Here is a 20617-nt window from a genome sequence, read left to right on the forward strand (position 1 = left end):
AGTTTAGTAAATATAGCTTGTCCTTCATGCTTTTGAGCGTGATCGCTCCGATGCTAAATTAATGTGTTTATGACAGGCAGCTTTGCTTTATAATTGGAAGATTACAGCATGCTGTATGACGTGGAATAAATGCATAGTGTGCGTCATCAATCTTATCTCACCGCCTACGCATTGCCATCGCTGTCAATTACACCCACTTTTGGCCGGGGTAGTGATTGATGGCAAATCACGAGGTTTCCTGGCAGTTTGTCGTGTTGGTTTAAAAAAAAAATAGGTGATGAGTTCCACTGCAGCAGCAAGTGAATCATGTTGTTATCCTGGCTGCGCCTCTTACTATTAAACATTATACTGAAACTGATTTGGAAGCAGAGTAATGCCCTGAAATAGGCCGGCCTGGCTCACAATAGGCTGCCATTAATAAATAGGACTGTCAACAGCCATGGAGAGGAAATCAGAGCAGCACTGACTGTTACATGAGGTGTCAAATAACAGGTGTCATGTCACTGTAATGTCACAGCAACCACACTTCTTTCTCCTTTCTCATATTGTTGAATTACCTTCTTGTACGCAAGCGGAAAATCTGCCACCGATTTGACCGCTTGATCCCCGAATCGGATGGTTAGCAAAATTTTTAAGAATATTTTTTTGGCTTTAGTTGTGTTTTTGCATAAAAAAATTCTGATGCCTTTTGGAGTTTCAAACCATCTCCCTGCATATTTTCACAGGTTATAGTGTTTTTATCATGTATCGTGTGATTTTGCGACCTAGTCCTCAGTTTCACACAGAATTATGTTGAAAGTCATTCTCTTTGATTTCCTGTAATTTAATAGCAGTGGGTAAAAATATTTGTGGGGGCACAGAGCAGCAGAAACATTAGAAGCATAGCTGCAGCAGGAAGTGGAGTCTTGAGTGAGTTGCCCAAAGCAGATGTAACAGTTTAGCAGAGCTTCAGTCTAAGATGCGGCAGGAAGGACGACCATGTTGTTTTCTTTTGCTGAGGGGTAAACAGGAGTGAGGTGGCTGTGGAAGACACAAGGTGCTAGATATTAATCTGTGTGGATCTCAGGAGGTACAGCTTACCGGCACTAAGCTAAGGTTGTAAAGCAGATCAGCTCTGTTCTCTTAAGTTAAAGTGCAGTTTTGTTTTCCATATAGTGTTTAAGTTACGGGAAGGGGCTAACCTTGGGGATTGCTCTAGTTTCAAAGGTCGTATGTTTGGGTCATGTCTCCAAACAGAACCGGTGACCTCCTCTGACTAAAAGCTGAGATCAGCCTAGAGAGGAATGTAGGTTGTCACCAGAGCTATTTTGGCTATGTACAGCCACTAATGATTGTGATCACAGAGCAGAGTTCAGAGCAGTTGCTTTGCTCTCCTTTTTTCCTGCCAGCAAGTTTGATCATGCAGCTCTCACCGGCGCAGCAGGGATTACAGAGTTAAACGGATGGCACGTCGGCTCCGCTTGCATTTTGCGTCAAGGAGAAGCAACACGGACCCTCTGTCAGAAAGCCTCAGCAGCCATGGTGAGGAGAGTGGAGTCGGTGTGTCAGCTCATAGCCCCGCAGAGAGTCTGGCGCACAGTTCTGTCCACTTGAAGGTGACTCCTCTGTCACCAGACTATGGTAATAGTCGGTACTCTTCAGTTTTCATACCCAGGGTGAACGCTGGAGGATGTAATAAGAAGAGCATACTGCAGATCTCGCTGCAGCCCTGTGGAAAACTCGGTGGAGAGCTGGATGGCAGCATAGAGGATGGAGAGCCGGTGGTTAGTGAAGGAGGAGCAGGTACTGGCTCTGACGGAGGATCGTGCAGCAGCAGCATGGCAAGCGATGCCGGGTACTGTAGCAGCAACAGCATCTTTGAGCCAGAGGCTCCAGAAAAGCACAGGACCACCCAGGAGAGGAGTGTACTCTGCTGCAAGTCCAAGGTCCCATTAAGACGGTGCTCCTCCTTGGTGATATTTCCAAAGAGCCCCTGCAGCACCCCACCTGCTTCCCCAGTAAGTCCAGTGGCTCTGCCTGCTCTCCCACCACCAAAGGGGTCTAATCAGTCATCTCTTCAGACATTTGCCAGTGAATACTCACAAGATGATGAGGAGGTGGCTTGCAAAGGGTCCACCACCACGGCAGTTAGTGGTCATCGTCACCCAAAAGGAAGCTGTTCAACTGAATTCAGGGACACGAAACACATGGTGCAATTTAATATTCCTTTACAGGATGAACCAAAATGCAAAATGGAGGACAGGAGTAAAGTGATGGAACTGTCATCAGCTCTAGACAGATCAAATCGTCACTCCAGCAGCGTGTTGCTGCACTTTGCCCACCAGAGACCAATGATGTCGGGAAAGGGAGCTACAACCACGGCTACGGTCAATGTGGAATACCCTGAGACTCATTATCCAGCTGCACACCCTGAGGGCGAACACGACGCTCACAAAAAACTCTATCGTAGTACCTCGGCGTGTTTGTTTTCCTCAACCAAACCATCAGAGAAAAACCATAAGGTGTGTTCACCAGAAAAAGGCCAAGAAAGGCCCGAGGAGAATCACTGTCATCGTGCCATCCAAAGGAGCTTTTCCCTTGAGGTGCCCTACGCGAACACTGGAATTTCATGTCATGTTTCGAACCCAAAACTCAGCAGCCCTTGTTCTCCCCATGTGCATATTCACTTGTCCCCAGGCTGCCCGGCTAAGTTGCCTAGTTCTGTCACTGATGTTAACACAAGCCACAAAGGGGATATTACACCAAAGAGCCCAGGTCAAAACACCAAGGTGAGTGTTGAGCTGACGTACTGATACTCGGTGACTATTATGAGTGAACTGAAATGCCTGAAACTTGACTGTGTTTTGAGAAGCTAGCAGCTCTCTGATGAGCATTTTTTTCCAAGATAGCCGACACACAATGGCCCTTTGACAGGACGCTGTGGATTTGCCTATAATGTTGTTGAACTGGTTGAAGGAGATTCCACGCTGCTTTGGGTTGACTGCTCAGCCGACAACACTTTGACCTCTGCTGTTATGTACAGATTACAATGACAGTACATTAATATTGACCTTATGCTACATTTTGCATCTTAAGGCTTATGGTAGCCAAAGAAAAGTTAGCCACACTAAAGAGAATGTGCAGTGCTGCGTATTTTTCAGCAAGTATATGCTGTGATAGTGATAGCAGCTCTTCTTCACTGCTATTGCTATTCAAATGTTTAAAACTCAGTTTACTCAGGGTCAGCCATTAGGCTCCCCACAAGACAGAGCGACATTCAGTAACTGAGAAGATCGCTACAGCTAAGTCATGCAATTAACAAGCCCAATGTGGACAAACATTCGGAGGTATTCGGTTACATTACAGTAAATCCATCTGCACATGAATTTCCGAGAAATGCGCAAATACGAAGGAGAGGTTGCCTTCAACGTCGTGAGTCTGTTTTCAGTGGTGTGCGAATTCAACTTTAGAATAGTTCTCCATTTTTATTATTCTGTTAGCACCATGAGTAATCGACTTAAGTATTTACCCGGGCTAATTTTAGCGGTGGGAAAAGCAGTGCCCCTTGCTGATATAAATAAAGTGCCTCTGAAATATTCCCCCTGACTCCAGATAGTCTGGTGGGCTGTAGCTCTGCCCAGTCCCGTGGATTCAAATTTAACAGCATGATACTAGAGCAGCGCACAGTCATGCCAGCCATCTGTGGACATGGTGTGTGTGTCTGTGGTGGGGGTAATGTAATGTAGGCGGAATGAGAGCGTGAGCCTTTCCCAGTAAACGGGTGGTGTGTTACCTTCCCTGTGGGTCCCCCTGCCAGGCAGTGTTTGTGAAATATCAGGTGTCAGTCTCCCCCTGCATTTAGCAAGTTGTCAAGTAAGACGGTCTCCTCCAGTAATTAGCCTGTTCCTTTGCTTTTAAAGGTCTAAATTAGCTTTTGTGAATCTGGAGGATATTTTCATCCTTTAAAGTGTCTCCAAAACGCCACCGGTGGCTGATGAAAGAAAGTAGAAATCCGGTATATTCATGTTGCGCTTTATGCATGTTTATCCGGTGTCACATCACTGATGTGCTTCTTAGAAGTCAGTTACTACACACCTTTGTTTACATTTTGACTGTGTACGCTCAACCACAGCGTGACTTATAATCTGAAAAACACTTATCAAAGAATGTACAAGAATATATTTCAGAAATCAAATAACAAAGAAACACGTGAAGGTAATGAAACATGTGAAGATCTTATATGATTCATGAGAAAGTATTTTTACTGTAAAGACAAAGATTTTATTGACTAAAGTGGCCATATGGGCTTTATACTCATAAATGACTTTGAAAATGTTCACCTCGTGCCAACAATCAGTCAAACAGCAGTGATTAATATACGCATGAATCAACTGGACGTTTTTGTTGCATGAATGATTTTTCAAGATTAACATCAGAACTTCTGTGACATGTTTTGTTCATCATCAGAGACAAAAACAGCTCTAACTTAATCCGTCATTTCTTTGCAAATACTGCTTCAAAACCACGGAGCATGCCGATCAGTCATGTGTCCGTCGTGATTCAACTCTGTTGTTCTTATCTGCACCTCATCACACGAGTTAATGAACAACCAGGTGTTATTAATATCATGCAACAAAACCACGAGTCAGATTTTTTTTGGTTGTATTTCGGTAGTCTTAGCTGAATTTTGTGTAAAACCTCGAACAAGTAAGCAGAATTTTTAAATGAATAGATATGATGTAGAGGAACGAATCTAACAAATACCATCATTTTTTTAGGACCAGAAATGTTGTGGCTATCTTACTAAACATACAACTACTTTTAAGCAGCTGCCACGGTGTTTGTGGTGGTTCCTGAGCGTTGCATTTCCTAGTTGGAGTCATTCAGAAATGATAACATGAGATGTAGAGAGATCACTTCCTTATTGTACAAGAGTCCAACAAAGGGTCCTTTCTTTCTTCCCACCTGTCAGACATCGAGCCGAATTTCTAGACGTGTAAAGGTTAAAGACTGGATATCAGCCAAGAGCCAGGAAAATGTGACCTTCTTCTTTCTTTTGGAGTTAAAGTAAATGAGCTTTGTTTGGATAATGTTCAAACAAATAGCGCAGGGATCCGTTTCACAAAGCAGGTTTAGTGAAAACTCTGTTAACCCTGAAACCTCATTACCTGAAATGAGGTCATTGCACATGTTGTGGCTGTTTATTGCAGCAACAGCAAATTCTTTCCTGTCTTTGACACAAAAGCATCTCGAACCATTTTACAGGTTTGACTTGTGTTTGTGGTGGCAGTGAATCGCTGTCATCACACCCGTGAAAGCTCAAATTTAGGTTCGGTCATCGCCTGCTCCGGTCACAGCTAGTTTGCCTGTTCCAACATCTTTATCCAAGGAGCTTTTCAGAAGTTTATTTTTCACAAGCTGCAGTCCACCTGTCATAAGTAGTTTGTCGTTGCAGAGCTGAGATGGATGTCACTGAGCTTGCTCCACTGATGCCCAAACATGTGTCTGCAGCCTCCTGCAGCATGTGGTCAGCACTGCTTAAATCCGCCTGCTAAACTGAGTTGCATTTAGTGTCACATGAACCTTCAGGGATGCTGTGAATGGACATTTGTCTGTGTGTTGTTTTTTTTTAATGTGTAAAAGCATACAGTTCCCCTTTGTTACACTCAGCCTCATGTCATCCAGGAAGTTTCCAAAGAAAGATGTGGTTTCATTTCATAGTCTCTTGGTTTGTTTGTGAATGTGACACAAAAAAAGATGGTGTGTATTATAATTCAACATTGTCGTTTTTTTTTTTTTTTTTAAATACCAGCAAGCATATGATCTTAAGATAAGATCATTCTCAGAACATTAACAATTCAGGCTTGTGTTTCAAGTGTCCTTGATTTATTGAGTTCAATGAGATAAAAGCCATAAATTGAGATTACATTTTGTTGGACAAAACACAGAAATCTGGGATGTCCTTAAATGTTTTATCAATTCCATAGTGTCAGTCCATCACATGAGGCTTTTTTTTTTCTTTATATTTCTATTTCTACTCCTGCAAACATAAATACATTGCTTGATATCCAACTCTACTGTGTGTGATGTGTGCGCTCATACAATCTCCAGTCACTGTTTTTGTTGAGGCCATATTTAAACAATACTAGCAGATATGCAGATTTTAATCTAGTATCCTTTGGACTGTGGAGTTTAATAAATACAGCTGCTGTTGGTGGTCTCCTCTCCTAAACATTAGTATTTTAGATGGATTCAAAAGGGTCCCTACATTGTAGTTGAAACTTTTGAATCGTATATCGGGAAGATAAATAAATTGTATGAATTGTTCAGCGAGGGTCGACGCCCATGTGCTTTCTTTTAACCCGGATTTATCTGCTTGTCTTGGCCGCGCTGTTAGAAGTGCAAGGGCAGGACGAAGGAGGCCTCCATCTATATTTGCACACGTAAACACTCTGTGCCGCTGAGAGACAGTTTGACCCGGCCTGGGTGTTAATTTAGTCTCAAAGCTGGCTCTCGCTGTGCTGTGTGTTTGCCTTCAGCCTTCTGCTTTCGAGACCGGTGCGGCTGCAGTGAAGGCATGCAGTGAATGTGTCAAAGCGAAAACATTTTATCTGACAAATGCGACATTATTTTGATCCCGGTCGCTCTCACAATAACCCAGAGCAGCCATTCATTGAGGTCTAGTCACCACATTTCTATCCGCGTTACACACTGAATATATTTGGAAATACATCAAAGTCAAATGCCTTTCATTGTTTAAAATATGGAAATAGTGCCGTGTTGGTGCCAGATGGGCAGGAGTGGGCCACCTATATATGTGTCTTGCCCGACCAATAAAAATATTTGTTCAGTCAATGGAAAAATAGCACAGAGAATAGCAGCACTGTTTCTAACTACTGATTGTATAGGGAAGCTGTGTGTCTCTCAAACAAATAAACCCACTCTCGCACTCGTGTATGTTTGTATTTGGAACAATTTAGTGTCCTAAAAATGTTAACTTGAGTTGAGTTTCTGTTTATTACACTCATTTACATCAGGGATTGTGTACAAAAACGGTAATCTTAGTGAAAGGAGGAGATACTCGCATCTGGCTCCTTCAGGGTTCTTTTCTCCTTCTATTACCTCTTCAGTCCAAGTTGTCCACCGAGCACTTCTTTGAGCCCAAACTGTTTAGTTCAAACTGTTTGTGATGAGGCAGAGAGGTTTGTTTTCTGTTTAATCCAGTGGTTATGGATAGCTCGTTTAGAGGGAGTGACTTGTGAACAAAAAGTCTCGATACGATAGAGACGTGACAGGCAGCGCACCACCTCAGAGTGAGTAACGCAGACACAATGTACGCTCCTGTTGGGATGTTGCAGCGCCTCTGTCTTCTCTAAAGACAGCTGAGTAACAGAACATGTCTAGGCCGGTCCTGTATATATCTGTGCGTAGGAGGGGATAAAATTGGCAATTCTGACGTCTGTGCGGTTCTCTTTCTCCCTCTCAGACACGTGACGACTTTCTCGGACAGGTGGACGTCCCCTTAAATCAGATACCGGTGAGTCATGGCTTGCAGCAGATCTGTGTACCTTTTTTTCATACTGACTGACTTGTTGAAGTTTACATAAGCTGATAGTAACTTGTTTTTACGGTAGCTTTTACCTCACAAGCTCTCGACCTCAATCTCACCCGTGCCACCGTGTAAAATGGAAACACACGCACCCTTATTCTAGTGTCTGTTCCACATCGTTGTGTACAGTTTTGGAAACACAGCCCGTCATGTTTATGCTACCTTCCTGCTTTTGTTTGATTATAAATACAACACCCACAAATTAGCCCTCATTGCACCCTGTCACCGTCATTTCATGTAATGCTATCTTAAAATATATACTGTGTGTGTGTGTTATGGTGACGTGTCGAGCAGCAGGTTTATTCACACAACTGTAAAAATGTGAAGAATTAAAGATTTCCTTTTTTATGTTTTTTTTTGTTTGCTTTTTTTTCCAGACAGAAAATCCTAATACAGAAAGACCATACACATTCAGGGATTTTCTGCTTCACCCACGAAGGTTGGCATGATTTCATGGTTATTCAATCTTAATCATCTCCTTGTTTTCCATTCCACTGTTTTATATTTTGTTATTTGCAGGAAAATTGAAATGGGTACATTTCATTTTTAAATTTTTAAACATTCCTGGAATTTCTTTTATCTTCAAAACAGTAATTTAGTTTTTTTTTGTTCTCACTCAGCCACAAGTCCAGAGTCAAAGGTCACCTGCGTCTCAAAATGACTTTCCTGCCAAAAAACCCGGGTTCAGAGGAGGAAACGACAGATCAGACTGAGGACACAGATGTAAGTTAATGCTTAATTTCACACATCCTCTTGTGTTTGATTAGCTTACATAGTGATCCCTCTTCTGTTTGAAATAGATCGGCCTCAGCCTGAGGTCAGTCGGGGCTGCTTGAGGGCCTCACGTTAACTTTATTTTAGTTTAGCTTCCTCTCATTTTGAGTTTTTATTACTGTTGTATTCATCTGTTTGTAGCTTTGAAGTCATACGCATGGGCATTGTGCATAACAATACATTTTTACATCTTTATTGCATTTTCTTTCTCTGTGGAATTAGAAATATAGTTGATAGAATGATCAATGTAATAGCAAATAAATAAATTTGACCGCACTATAACTATCTATTAAAAAATATAATAAGTGTATAAATCAATATATAGAACTATGTTTTTACTGAAATCTGAAGAGAATTTAAATAATAATTCGATGCCTGCTAATGTTGGGTTATTTTGATGCCAAGGGTCACATTGAAAAGTCAAGTGGCTTCGTCACTTGTTTTCACCATAGACCTTCAACAATCAAAGGTCACAGCAGTAATATAAATTCACTTAGACTGTATCTTCAAAGATTGAAAATACAAAGTCCAGGAGTCCAGTGTTGTCGTCTTTTATTTGTCCTACTGTTCGTCCACGGTCTCTGCAAATGATTTCTTCACAAACATTTTAATAAACTCAGACCTTTACTCCTCATCATATCCAATAAATTGTCACCATCCAGCACCTTTTAAAACGTTGTCATTATGTTGTGCAGCCTGGATGGGAGCTTCTGGAGACTCAGGACATGTCCGGTCCCAGAGAAAGCCAGCTGCTGCCTCCTCTGCCCCCTGGCTGGGAGGAGCGGCAGGACAACCTGGGAAGAATTTACTTTGTCAATCATGAAAGCAGAACCACGCAGTGGCAACGACCCTCGACGCAGTAAGAGAGCTGCCACTACCTGAGCACACTCACTTCACTTCTCTGTTGGTGCATTTGTGATGTGTGAGAGTACATGTGTGCGTCCATGTCTCCTCTAATCAGGGATGCTGACTTGGAAACGCTGAGAAGACAGAACAATAACATGGATGTGGAGCATGCTTTCATTACACGCAGACAGATCTCAGACCACGATGAGAACAACACACGGGAGTCCCCAGAGGTAACACATGTTCTGTGTTACCTGTACCTTCTCATTTTGTTTCGGAGGATCAGCGTTGTTTTTAAAGTATTAAAGAAACATTTCCTTTCAGAAAAAGTACAACAGGACGCCTGGTAAAATGTTTGAAGATGACAGCTGTAAAGTGCTATTCATCAGCTCATTGTTTGCCTTACTGTCTGAGTTCACTCTCACTGCTTTCGTATAGTTGTTTCCAGCTGTGGCTTTTTCATTGAATGAGCTCTAAAAACCCAATCTGCTCAGCACCAAACACCAGACACGCAGTTAGTGGCACGCCGGTGTAACTAGTGGAAACAATGAGTGGGTAAAAAGCCAGATGTTTGCCTCAGGAGTTCGTAGATACCAAAAACAGAGTGGCAGAGTGAATATTGGACTTCATAAGGTGGTTTGAAACACGACTCCAAATGAAAACTAATCTTGCTCCGTGTCTGCCGGTTGTGTAAATAGTCACCTCCTGGTTAATAAGGTTGCCATAGTCACTTCATACGTGTTAATATGTCTCTGGTGTGCTAGCGGTTAGTTTGCCCTGTGCAAAGTGGGGGGAAAAGTCTAATTAATGCTAGTTAGAAAATGTAACTTAGCCCATCCGTAGCACTGTTTTTTAAAAATGTGGTGGAAGAAGTGTGGGGAGGTGTGACAGCTATGTGGATGCCATGTTGAAGCCAGCTGTCACAGTGGTGGTTGTAACTTTAAGCACTCTGACGTGAAGGTTAAGTATAAAAGAAGACTCACAATAGCTTTTATTGTAAACAAATACATCCAAGACTTCATGTCAGAGCTGTTCTTGTTTGAATCTAGTCTTTTCTCTCGCCTCTTCCAGAGCTGGGAGATCATAGCGGAGGACGAGTCCACCTTGTACCACAGCAACAACCAGATCACATCACCTCCACCTCAGGCGCCTGCAGAGTTCCACCCGTTCTGTGACGAGCTGAGAAACGTTCACATTTCAGGGGCCACAGCTGGCGAGCAGCGCACCTCCCAGACGGTGAGTCATTTTCTGTGCAGCGTGAGGTTCCGGTTACTGTAAGTCAGAGGAAGAGACTCATAATCAGATTAATGTGAAGCATGAGCTTCCTGTGAGCGAGGCAGAGAAGGTGGAAAATATGCACACATTAACAGCCAAGTGATCGTAGCTGTCGTCCTTCCCCTCTCCCGCAGGATCATGCTAGCAATTCGAGCCATTCCAGTCTCAGAGGAAGTGCCCAGGCTTCAGGGGGAGAGGAACATCCAGTTAATCCAGTGGTGGGTATCTTCTGTTGAAATCACGCCTTCCTTCCTTTTAGCAAACCTGTCTTACATCAAAAGGTTGCTGCTTCAGGGTGCAGATGTCAGTGGTCATGCATGCACAGGTATTTTCTTTTAATCGTCACGTGGTGTAAAACTTAGGAAACAGTTTGAGTCGGGTTGTATACTTCTGTGTTGGATATCATGCTACGTGAATATTGAGCTTTAAGTTGTCAGTATCAATCACTGTCATATTTTTGTCTCATTCAACAGCTACTTCCAACCTCAACTGGGTTGCCTCCAGGCTGGGAAGAGAAGCGGGACACTAAAGGAAGACGCTACTTCATCAACCACCACAGCCGAACCACAACGTGGACACGACCACTCATTCAGGTACACAATGACACTGATGCATACTGACACTTTTGATGGCATCTTTGTTGCCCTTATTTATCTATAGATAGATAGATAGATAGATTGATAGATGGATAGGGTATCTCAAAGTTGCTGGTGATAAAAAATTATTGACGTGTAATTTGTTGGACAGAGAACCTCAGAGGCTGCAGCACAGAGCAGTGCAAGTGTACGCCGAAGCCCGACACCGCCTCATCCACCTGCACCACCTGCACCACCTGCACCACCTGCACCACCTGCACCTCCTGCACCTCCTGCACCTCCCGCACCTCCCTCACCACCCGGGGAGTCTCCTCAGAGCACTCCAAGCCCCGAGGCACCCTATCAGTCTGGCTTCTTGCCGACCGGTTGGGAGGTTCGCAGTGCTCCCAATGGAAGACCCTTTTTCATCGACCACAACACAAAGACGACTACCTGGGTGAGCACAGTAGACGGCCTTCAACCGTGCCTTAATGGTCAAGCGGTGAACACTCTTTTGAGATGTAGTTTCCTCCACAGCTGCTTGAAGCTCATTGAAAGAAAATCAACAGAAATTATCAAGGTTTTCTTTAGAACGATGAAGCTGATTATTTGGAAAACAATAAAATTATTTTGAAGTTTTCCATATGTGTCATGGTGGCAACTTCCTCAATTTACAAAAAACAGTCAGCAGTATGTCACCGCCATCTCTCGGGTGAACATTTCCTCTTTGACTGACACACACCCTGTTTGTCTTCCTCTGACAGGAAGACCCCAGGCTAAAGATCCCCGTGCACATGAGGAGGAGACCCTCACTCGACCCCTCTGATCTTGGCCCTCTGCCGGTAAGTTCAGCCGTAACAGAACATCAGTAACAGTGAACTGGAAGACATAGTAACTTATTGTGAATTCAATATGATATTTTCTCCATTCTTAGCCTGGTTGGGAAGAAAGGGTCCACTCCGATGGGAGGATATTCTACATCGATCACAGTGCGTATGACATTTATTTTATTTAAACTAAAAACCCAGCTTGAATAAATAGTATTTTTCCTTGCAAATAAATGGCCTCATTTGTATTTTATTTTATAGACACCAAGACCACACAATGGGATGATCCCAGATTACAGAACTCAGCTATAACTGGACCAGTGAGTATCGACTGTTAATAGTAAAATGATATTAACGAAAAGATCAAAACAGTTTTTTTTTTTGTATTTTAGAGGTTTCTTGTAAATATTTGTCATCAACTAAAGTGTGTTTTTTAAGTTTAAGGTTGATTTTTTGTTACTAAACACTTTCCTCTGTTGATTGTAGGCCGTGCCTTACTCCAGAGACTATAAACAGAAGTACGACTACTTCAGAAAGAAGCTGAAGAAACCGGTGAGTGTCCTCAAGAGCAACTGCGACTTAGAATATCACCTCTAACTGCGCAAAACACAACCCAACGCTGCATCCTTCTAATGTAGGCGGACATCCCAAATCGTTTTGAGATGAAGATGAGACGGAATGCCGTGCTGGAGGACTCGTACCGACGCATCCTCTCAGTTAAGAGGGCAGACCTGCTGAAGGCACGACTGTGGGTGGAGTTTGAGGGAGAAAAAGGACTGGACTACGGTGGCGTGGCCAGGGAGTGGTTCTTCCTCATGTCCAAGGAGATGTTCAACCCGTACTATGGACTCTTTGAGTATTCTGCCACGTGAGTTCAAACACTATCGGCTTTACGTGTTTTCTCCCAATCTGATTCTTTCGCTGTCTGAGTTGTTCTTGTTTGTCCGAAGCTGTTGTTTGTGTTTTTTTTACGAGGTTGTTGTTTGACTGATTGATGTCACGTCGCTGGGATGATAAAGTTAATCAGTAGTAGCACGAGTTATCTGCATCCTCTTTACTGAACACCCACAAAAATGTACAATGTACTGTTGCCTTCATGGGCTTAAAAAACATTTTATCTTTAAAATTTATTAAACAAATTACACCATTTGTCATAGTCAAAAACTGCCAAAACTACAAGAATTGCCAGAGTTTCACTTTTGCATGAACTATTCATCTGTGACATGCCGTTCCATCAGAAAACGTAACCAGATCTAAGACTAAACATGTGTTATTCCATCAACATCACTTAATTCTATGAGTCTCATTTAAAAAATTCACCACAAAATAAACAGTGTGCTTGATCCAAATCCAGATAGGAGACAGGTATGGAAACAAATCAGAAACGTACCTGGTAATATATCTATAGTATGTCGTGTCTGCATTTTCCCCCCAGTTTTCTAAACAGCTCAGGGGACTTGTACATGTTAATTTTAGCTTTTTTTCAATTTTTTTTCTATGACTCTGTTACACTGCGTTTAAAAGACATTGTTTGAGTTCCCTCCACTTCCAGCCGTGTCTGTGCTGTTTACATGGAGTGCACTGTGGATGATTTTTTATTACACCGAAAAAGACGTCCACAGTGAGTAAAAATGTGACAGGAGGAGGAAAAAACAGCCAAAAAACTTCTCAAGGAAAAAGAAAATGATATGAAACACACTCAGGACTGACGTTCTGCTCCCAGGTTTCCTGCACTGGTCTGGAAGGTCTATATATTGACTTACTGCTCACGTTGTACCATCAGACTCTGTGTGATATTTGTTGTTGGAGAGACTGTTTTTGTTTACACAGTAGCAGACTATATTTAAAGACCCACTTAGCACATTCTGTCTTTGACGTTCAAAACATGGTCCGGAAAACGGCGTAATTGCGAAATGGAAAACGAGTTGGCTTGGATTACTCGGGATGAGCATCAGTAAAAACACAGACTCACGTAGTTGTTTTTCCGATAACAGTGGAAATTTAAAAGCCCAATAAACAACTGCGAACTAAGAGAAAGCTGCTCTCAGAAACGGCACTTTATGTCATTTATGATTTGATTTCTTTTTAGGGACAACTACACTCTGCAGATCAACCCGAACTCAGGTTTGTGCAACGAGGACCACCTGTCCTACTTCAAGTTCATCGGCCGAGTGGCCGGCATGGCCGTGTATCACGGCAAACTCCTTGATGGTGAGTGTCCCCTGATCTTTTACAGCTAATTAAACAGTCTGACATTCCAACTGCAGTGGCGAGAGGGTTTTGTCGATCTTGACATGTTTTTGTTCTTCAAAGCGTTCTTCATTCGGCCGTTTTACAAGATGATGCTGCAGAAGCCGATCACCCTCCAGGACATGGAGTCTGTGGTGAGTGTTGCTGTAATTAAGGGGACACGTGTTCTAATTACAGGTGATCTGGATTCAGTTTGTTAAAAGTGCTCTTTTCTTTTTCAGGACAGTGAATATTTCAACTCCTTGATGTGGATTTTGGAGAACGATCCAACGGACTTGGATCTGAGGTTCACCATCGATGAGGAGCTGTTTGGACAGGTTGGCTCTTCGTCTTTGTGCCAGTGTTTAAATTTGTGACAAGTTGCTTTCTGCGTGATTGACACAACGCATCTCGTTCCTCCCGTTCAGACTCACCAGCATGAACTGACGCCGGGCGGCACAGAGATTGTCGTCACCAATGACAACAAGAAGGAATACATCCAGTAAAGAACAGAGCTCCTCACTTGCAAAATTCCACTTTTAAATCATCTTTGAGATGCGGTTTGTTGCTTAATCTGCCGTTTTGTGTTTGACAGTCATGTGATGCAGTGGAGGTTCGTGAACAGAATCCAGAAGCAGATGACGGCTTTCAAGGAGGTAACCATTTACCTGATGCATTTTTTAATCGCAGTACAGTTATCAAAGACGAAAAGAGAGATAAACATGTGGTACATTTTTGTCTTTAGGGATTCTTTGAGTTGATACCACAAGATCTGATCAAGATCTTTGATGAGAACGAGCTGGAGGTGAGTTTTTAGTTGATCCGAGGTGCAGATTCAGATTCCAGAGAGACAACCAATGACCTGTCTGCTTGCTTTCTTCCGCTGCACAGCTGCTCATGTGCGGTCTCGGAGACGTGGACGTGAACGACTGGAAGGCGAACACCAAGTACAAGAACGGCTACCTCGCCAACCACGTCGTTATCCTGTGGTTTTGGAAGGTGAGGCGGCTTTTCATACCTGCAACCAATAAACTCGAGCTGTGGCACGGACCCGTGTGCGATTATTCGCCTGTAAGAAGAGCTCCGTATGAGTTTGTTTTCTGCTTGTGTTATCCTAGACGGTGCTGCTGATGGATGCAGAGAAGCGAATCCGACTTTTGCAGTTCGTGACAGGAACATCCAGAGTCCCCATGAATGGCTTTGCTGAACTCTATGGTGAGATGATGTGCTGTATTTTTATCACTACTTACTGCTTGTTGCGTAATATTAAGTCTGTTTTGATTCTCCACGAAGCAAATTAATATTTTCATCTTGTTTTTTTATGAGCAAATGAATGACAGCCTCATATTCAGCCCTCTACACTGTGTACACTTGTTATCAGCTCACAGGTGGCTCGGACATTTTTATTTCTTGCAGATTAATTCCAGTTGAAATCGTGTTGTTTGTTGTCGTCTGATGTTTATTGGTTTTATTTTCCAGGGTCTAACGGGCCGCAGCTGTTCACCATCGAGCAGTGGGGAACACGTGATAAACTTCCCCGAGCCCACACATGGTGAGCGTTTCACTCTTTTTCCTTTTATTTTATGTCGAGCGCAGTTATGTTTAGGAAAGTACTCCATTCCTATAAAAAGGCCACATTGTTTGCAGCGCTCCCGGCATGTCGTTGCTGCTGATGTGTTGCCTGTGTTTAGCAGAGAGGTTTGACGTAAGAGCAGAGATTTCAGTTCAGTCCAGCTTCTTTGACAAATGTAATCACGTTGCTATAATGCGGTTGTATTGCACAGAGCCTCTAATGTGTGCACAAGAGCCATATAGTGCTGGTCTTATATCTTATGGAGCTTTAAGGGATCAGAGAAATGAGATGACAGCTTGTGTTGGCCACGTGATGCTGAAGAAGAAGGCACTTTTTGTGTGGCTGTAGAAATAATAAGTACTCGTGCACAGTGGGTGGAAGCCCTCTAGTGGCTGAATACCGTCTTCAATGACACATCTCAGTGTTTTAAGGAAATCTGGTGTTGATTCCTGCAAATACACATGTATGATAAGTTAAGTTGGGCCACATTTTTGATGTTTTTTTGTATTCATTTGTGCCTTATCAGAAAAGAATAGACACTTCCACTTTTTTGGATAAACTATTCTTTGTTTTATACTTGCAAAAATCTATAGATCAGGGAGGGGAAAGTAGTTTTTATCAGATAAGTAATTAAGGGTTTGCACTGGTGGAATATTAAGAGTGACCAGTAACCTGTTTTAAAGTAAGGGTGGAAGTAAATGTGTATTTTCTACACTGTTGAATGTGCATGCTGAACATTTTAAAGGAAATTGAAAAGTAACAAAGCTCATCTTCGTTTTCTATTTGACAGCTTCAACCGGCTGGACCTTCCTCCGTACGAGTCCTTCGAGGAACTGAGGGAGAAACTTCACATCGCTATCGAGAATGCACAAGGCTTCGACGGGGTGGATTAGCGCGCACACGAGCTCAAATGACTTTACTGCCGTCAGAGTAAAGCCGAGCGGCGTGACGAGGAAAAAAAACAAGCTGTGCGTCAGACTCGGGTCTTAACCTGCCAGCTGTGTGACAGATGAAGGACAGCTACAGCACCTTGGCTTTGGTCCTCTGTTGGAGCACACATGAAGAGCGGACATTCAACCCGGAGTGACGGAGGTATTTTTGTATCACTCCGCGTGTTCTGAAGTTTACAAAACAGGTTATCTTATTATTTGATTTTTTTTGTATTGTAAGTCGCTCAAAGGTGTATTCACTCTTATTTGTTCTGCTAAAATGCTTAAATATTTAAAGAACTTGATTCTGTGAAATGACGATAGGAAAGAAATTAATGTGAACGCAAGCTGCACAGTATATGACAAAAACTTTTAACCTTTAAGAACGATAGTTTTATCCGATTTGACCCACTTTATGCTCAGCTTTCCACATCTCCTCTGGGAAACCGATCACCTTCATGTCCACATCAGGGGTCGGAATAATCAAACACACGATGCTGAAGTTAATATTAGGATGAAAAACGTAATCATCACTCACAACCTACATCTGCAGTACTAATTCTGTTCACACATTACTGTTCAGCTGTGCCTTTAAACATGCCCTTCACCCAAAATGTTGTCCAGGGATTTTACAAACGAGGCATGAAACAAGTTTTTTTTTGTTTTTGAAATTTTCATTCCAGTGTATTAGAGACACTGACGCAGTAAATCACACATATATGGACCTCAGAAGCATTTGTAGCAGAAAATGTGCAGGTTACATACAAATTTGAGCGACTGCAGTTAAACAGATTGTATCAATGTGTCAGTTAATCGTTATGGTAGTGATGTACCAATACCAGGACCAGTAAAAGGCTAAACTAATTATACTGTAGTTTGTGTCTGTGTCGTCCACAGATCCAAAGACGTGACTGCATGCAGTGTTAGTTTGTGTTGAAATACTATGCATAATTGTACATATTGACATTAGATAATAACTGAACATAACTTGATTTGGGAGTTTTTCAGATATTACAGTAATAGTTGTACATGCTAATATTAACTTCGCCTTCTAAAAACTGATAAAGTTGTTAAAACTGTTAAAGTCACTCAAAGTTGTCAAAATGGCCAAAAAGAAAAAAGTTATTGATGCATCTCTGCATTTATTCATGATCGGTAGCTCCTAAAACTGAAGTTCAACGCTGAACTTTTTATGTTCCAGAAGAATAAATACATGTTTATTTACATCATATCTCCTGAGGATTAGCTTTTCAGAAGCCTAACCATACAGCCTGACCGTACACAGTTTGCTAACGGCGTGTTCAATGCTATGTTTTGTTGCCTTTTGTCAGTGAATGAAATCATTTTTGTTTTCTTCTACTCATCAAGGGTGTCTAATTGCAACACAGTGCTCTATTTTTAAGAGTACAACTTTAAAAATTGTTTTGTTGGTTGTCAAAATATGTACAGATTATCGTTTTTCAAAATGAGTAATCACTCAGAATACCTTTGTAAGAAAGTGACTGTGCTTAAGCAGTAGTTTTATCCTTTTCTGAACGGTGAAACATGTGTTTACACTACCTGCCATGTTTACAGGTAAAGGAAGATATTGTGGGCTGGTTCTTGTCTCTGACAACACAATTTTATACTTATGCTTTTATAAAGTGAAGCACTTTGTTAATATTGATGAGTCTTACTTCTGAGCTGCCTGAATCTTTGCCAATCTGTCACCTGCGGACTCCTTAAATCACTTTTTTGACAACATGATCCTATGCTTCAAGTGCACATGTGTTTAAATGTTTACATGTGAACATTGCTGAAAATAAGCACATTCTCTTCTTTCACTTATATTTAAAATGAAATACCAAGGCCTTCATTTGTAATGTGTTGTAGAATTTGATTGTGTTCATCGATGTTCCGATCTCTGAATGGAAGTACTGTTATATATGTATTATTGTCTACTGAAGAATAATGAATTGATCAACTTTTCATTTCTGATATATCAAAATTCGTTATTATAACACCTATAAGTGCATTACAACAGCATAAATGCAACATTTATATATAAATATATATATACACAACAGTTTAAAGGGCAAAATGAACTGTAGCTGTTAAATCCCAATTTGATGACCTATAACACACCAAACTGAATATAAATATATTTGAAGAAATAAAAAAACATAAAGACAGTTATCCGGTGTCTTCGTGTCTTAACTTTCTTACTCATTCAGCTGTTGAGTTTTGTTTCTAATGTGCAAGATGTAATAATATGAATATGTGTAAAATGATGTGGCAATTTTGAACTAACACCTATGAAGTCCTTGTATATCAGCACAGCAGCTTTACAGAGTTCTGATGCATGTCACAGGGTTCCTACACAAGTATGGAAAATATGGAAAAGTATGGAATTTTGAAATTTCAAATGTGTAGGAACCCTGATGTTAAACGGACTTGAGTTGTATTACTATCACACAGCAAACATGATTTCCAGAGTGTGTGACGCAAGCAGGCCTGCTGTCCGGTCAGCGGGGTCAGAGGTTACAGATGACCACAGCTCAGGACCAGGAGGGGGGAGATGGGGGAAGGCCATGTGGAGGGTGGGTGAGGTGTGTGTCGATGAGAGGACCAATTTGGAAAATTTTGTCCTCCTGTGCATAATCACTAATGGCTGGTCTAGACACAAGCACGAGAAAGTGGGGTGCAGATAATTCACTTTAGGAAGGTTAAACACATTTACTTAGATGCAACTCTAAAGTACTGCTGCTTTATTTAGTGTTTCCATTTTATGCTATTTTATACTTCTTAATTTCAGAGGGAAATATTGTAGAATGTTTTTTAAGGTAAAGATATCACACAACGGATAAAGGTGATAGGTTAAAGCGGCTGTGATGTTCTCTTTGGATGTTTAAATGTTGTGTCACATACTGGCCAATGTGAGCTTCAGCTGACTGCAGAGAAACAGTAAAGGTGTGTTTCCAAACCCGAGCATGTCAGCGACTCTGCCTACTCAGTGACATCTCACTGTTTGACTACATGACGTGTCTGAACAGAGAGAATGTTATTGTAGCTGTGATGTGAATAAGAAAACTGTTGTGTGATCTGACGGCAGCAAAGAGAAGATATAGAGGCTAAAATATTGATAATTTTAAATTTTAGTTTTGTTTCTCTCCTCTAAATGACTGCAGATTTGAACTTGTACTGTGTTGTATAAGGGGGGTGTTTTCATGAGAGTTTTTTGTTGCAAGATTTTCATCTTAAACGTGATTTTGATGATTGTGAGGAGTTTGTAGCATTAGTAGACTTTTCAAATGCAGTTTTGTTGATTGCATCACTTATTTTCTAAGCTAGACGTTTGTCTCCAAGAATGCACTAAAACAATGAGGAAAAACATCTGAATCTATTTGACAAATGTGTTGTTTTGTTTCTTTGGACGGCTCGCTGTGATCTTGTGGTTTGTGTGTTTGTAGTTCTGAATTCTTCCAGCTGGGGGAGATGAAACTCTGCATCTTCCTGAAGAGAGTCACCAAACTTTTAAAGTGACATCTGAGGAACAAATGTGGTTTGTTTCAAACCATACTGGCAGCGACACACAGATTTTTTTCTGTGAAACCCACTCTGTTGTCTGTCTTTCTGGAGGGATAAGTTTCATTTCGCTATAACTCAGATCTGTTCGCTTGCTGACCAGCAACATGGGGCGCTCTTTCATGTATAATGTTAACAAGAGCACCGTGTGAAGAGGACTACTCCACGTCTCTGTAGTTGAAGCCTTTTGTGTGATTCAGCTGAAGAGCCACAGTCCTAATTTCTCCACAACCCCCCATTGGGGCACTAAAACCCCCTTCGTTCCACGGAGGTCAGTGGATAAGGTCACACCCGATTCAGGCCGGCCTTTTGGACACTGCCGGGGTCAGCGGGGATGGGCAACGTGTGGTGGCAGGAAGACACGGCCTTCAGCCAATGGCAGCGGGTCTTGGGAAAGCTCGCTCCCCTTTACCCACAAACCTACACACATTCATAAC

The 20617-nt window shown here is 42.0% G+C and overlaps 1 protein-coding gene across 1 annotated transcript; it reads left to right on the top strand.

The window, feature by feature from the left end:
* The first annotated feature begins 1120 nt into the window (after window positions 1-1120).
* nedd4a (NEDD4 E3 ubiquitin protein ligase a) lies at window positions 1121-18791 on the top strand. Its single transcript, XM_008301407.1, has 25 exons — window positions 1121-2768; window positions 7466-7516; window positions 7966-8027; window positions 8209-8311; window positions 9058-9221; window positions 9324-9441; window positions 10280-10444; window positions 10618-10701; window positions 10957-11076; window positions 11231-11515; window positions 11823-11900; window positions 11993-12047; window positions 12147-12205; window positions 12372-12437; window positions 12524-12753; window positions 13975-14096; window positions 14199-14269; window positions 14357-14452; window positions 14543-14616; window positions 14710-14770; window positions 14860-14919; window positions 15006-15113; window positions 15233-15329; window positions 15594-15666; window positions 16478-18791. The coding sequence occupies exons 1-25, from the start codon at window positions 1443-1445 to the stop codon at window positions 16578-16580; spliced, it is 3831 nt and encodes a 1276-aa protein (XP_008299629.1). The 5' UTR covers window positions 1121-1442; the 3' UTR covers window positions 16581-18791.
* The last annotated feature ends 1826 nt before the right edge of the window (window positions 18792-20617 follow it).

The sequence above is a fragment of the Stegastes partitus genome, unplaced genomic scaffold (assembly GCF_000690725.1).
Source record: "Stegastes partitus isolate 25-593 unplaced genomic scaffold, Stegastes_partitus-1.0.2 Scaffold1669, whole genome shotgun sequence".
NCBI lineage: Eukaryota > Metazoa > Chordata > Actinopteri > Pomacentridae > Stegastes > Stegastes partitus.

What these genes read in the sequence shown, in the direction of transcription:
- nedd4a (XM_008301407.1), top strand. Translation starts at nt 1,443, where the DNA reads ATGGCACGTCGGCTCCGCTTGCATTTTGCGTCAAGGAGAAGCAACACG. An exon ending in ACACACGGGAGTCCCCAGAG is followed by an intron (nt 9,442 to 10,279) that starts GTAACACATGTT and finishes CGCCTCTTCCAG; the next exon opens with AGCTGGGAGATCATAGCGGA. An exon ending in TCACGGCAAACTCCTTGATG is followed by an intron (nt 14,097 to 14,198) that starts GTGAGTGTCCCC and finishes TGTTCTTCAAAG; the next exon opens with CGTTCTTCATTCGGCCGTTT.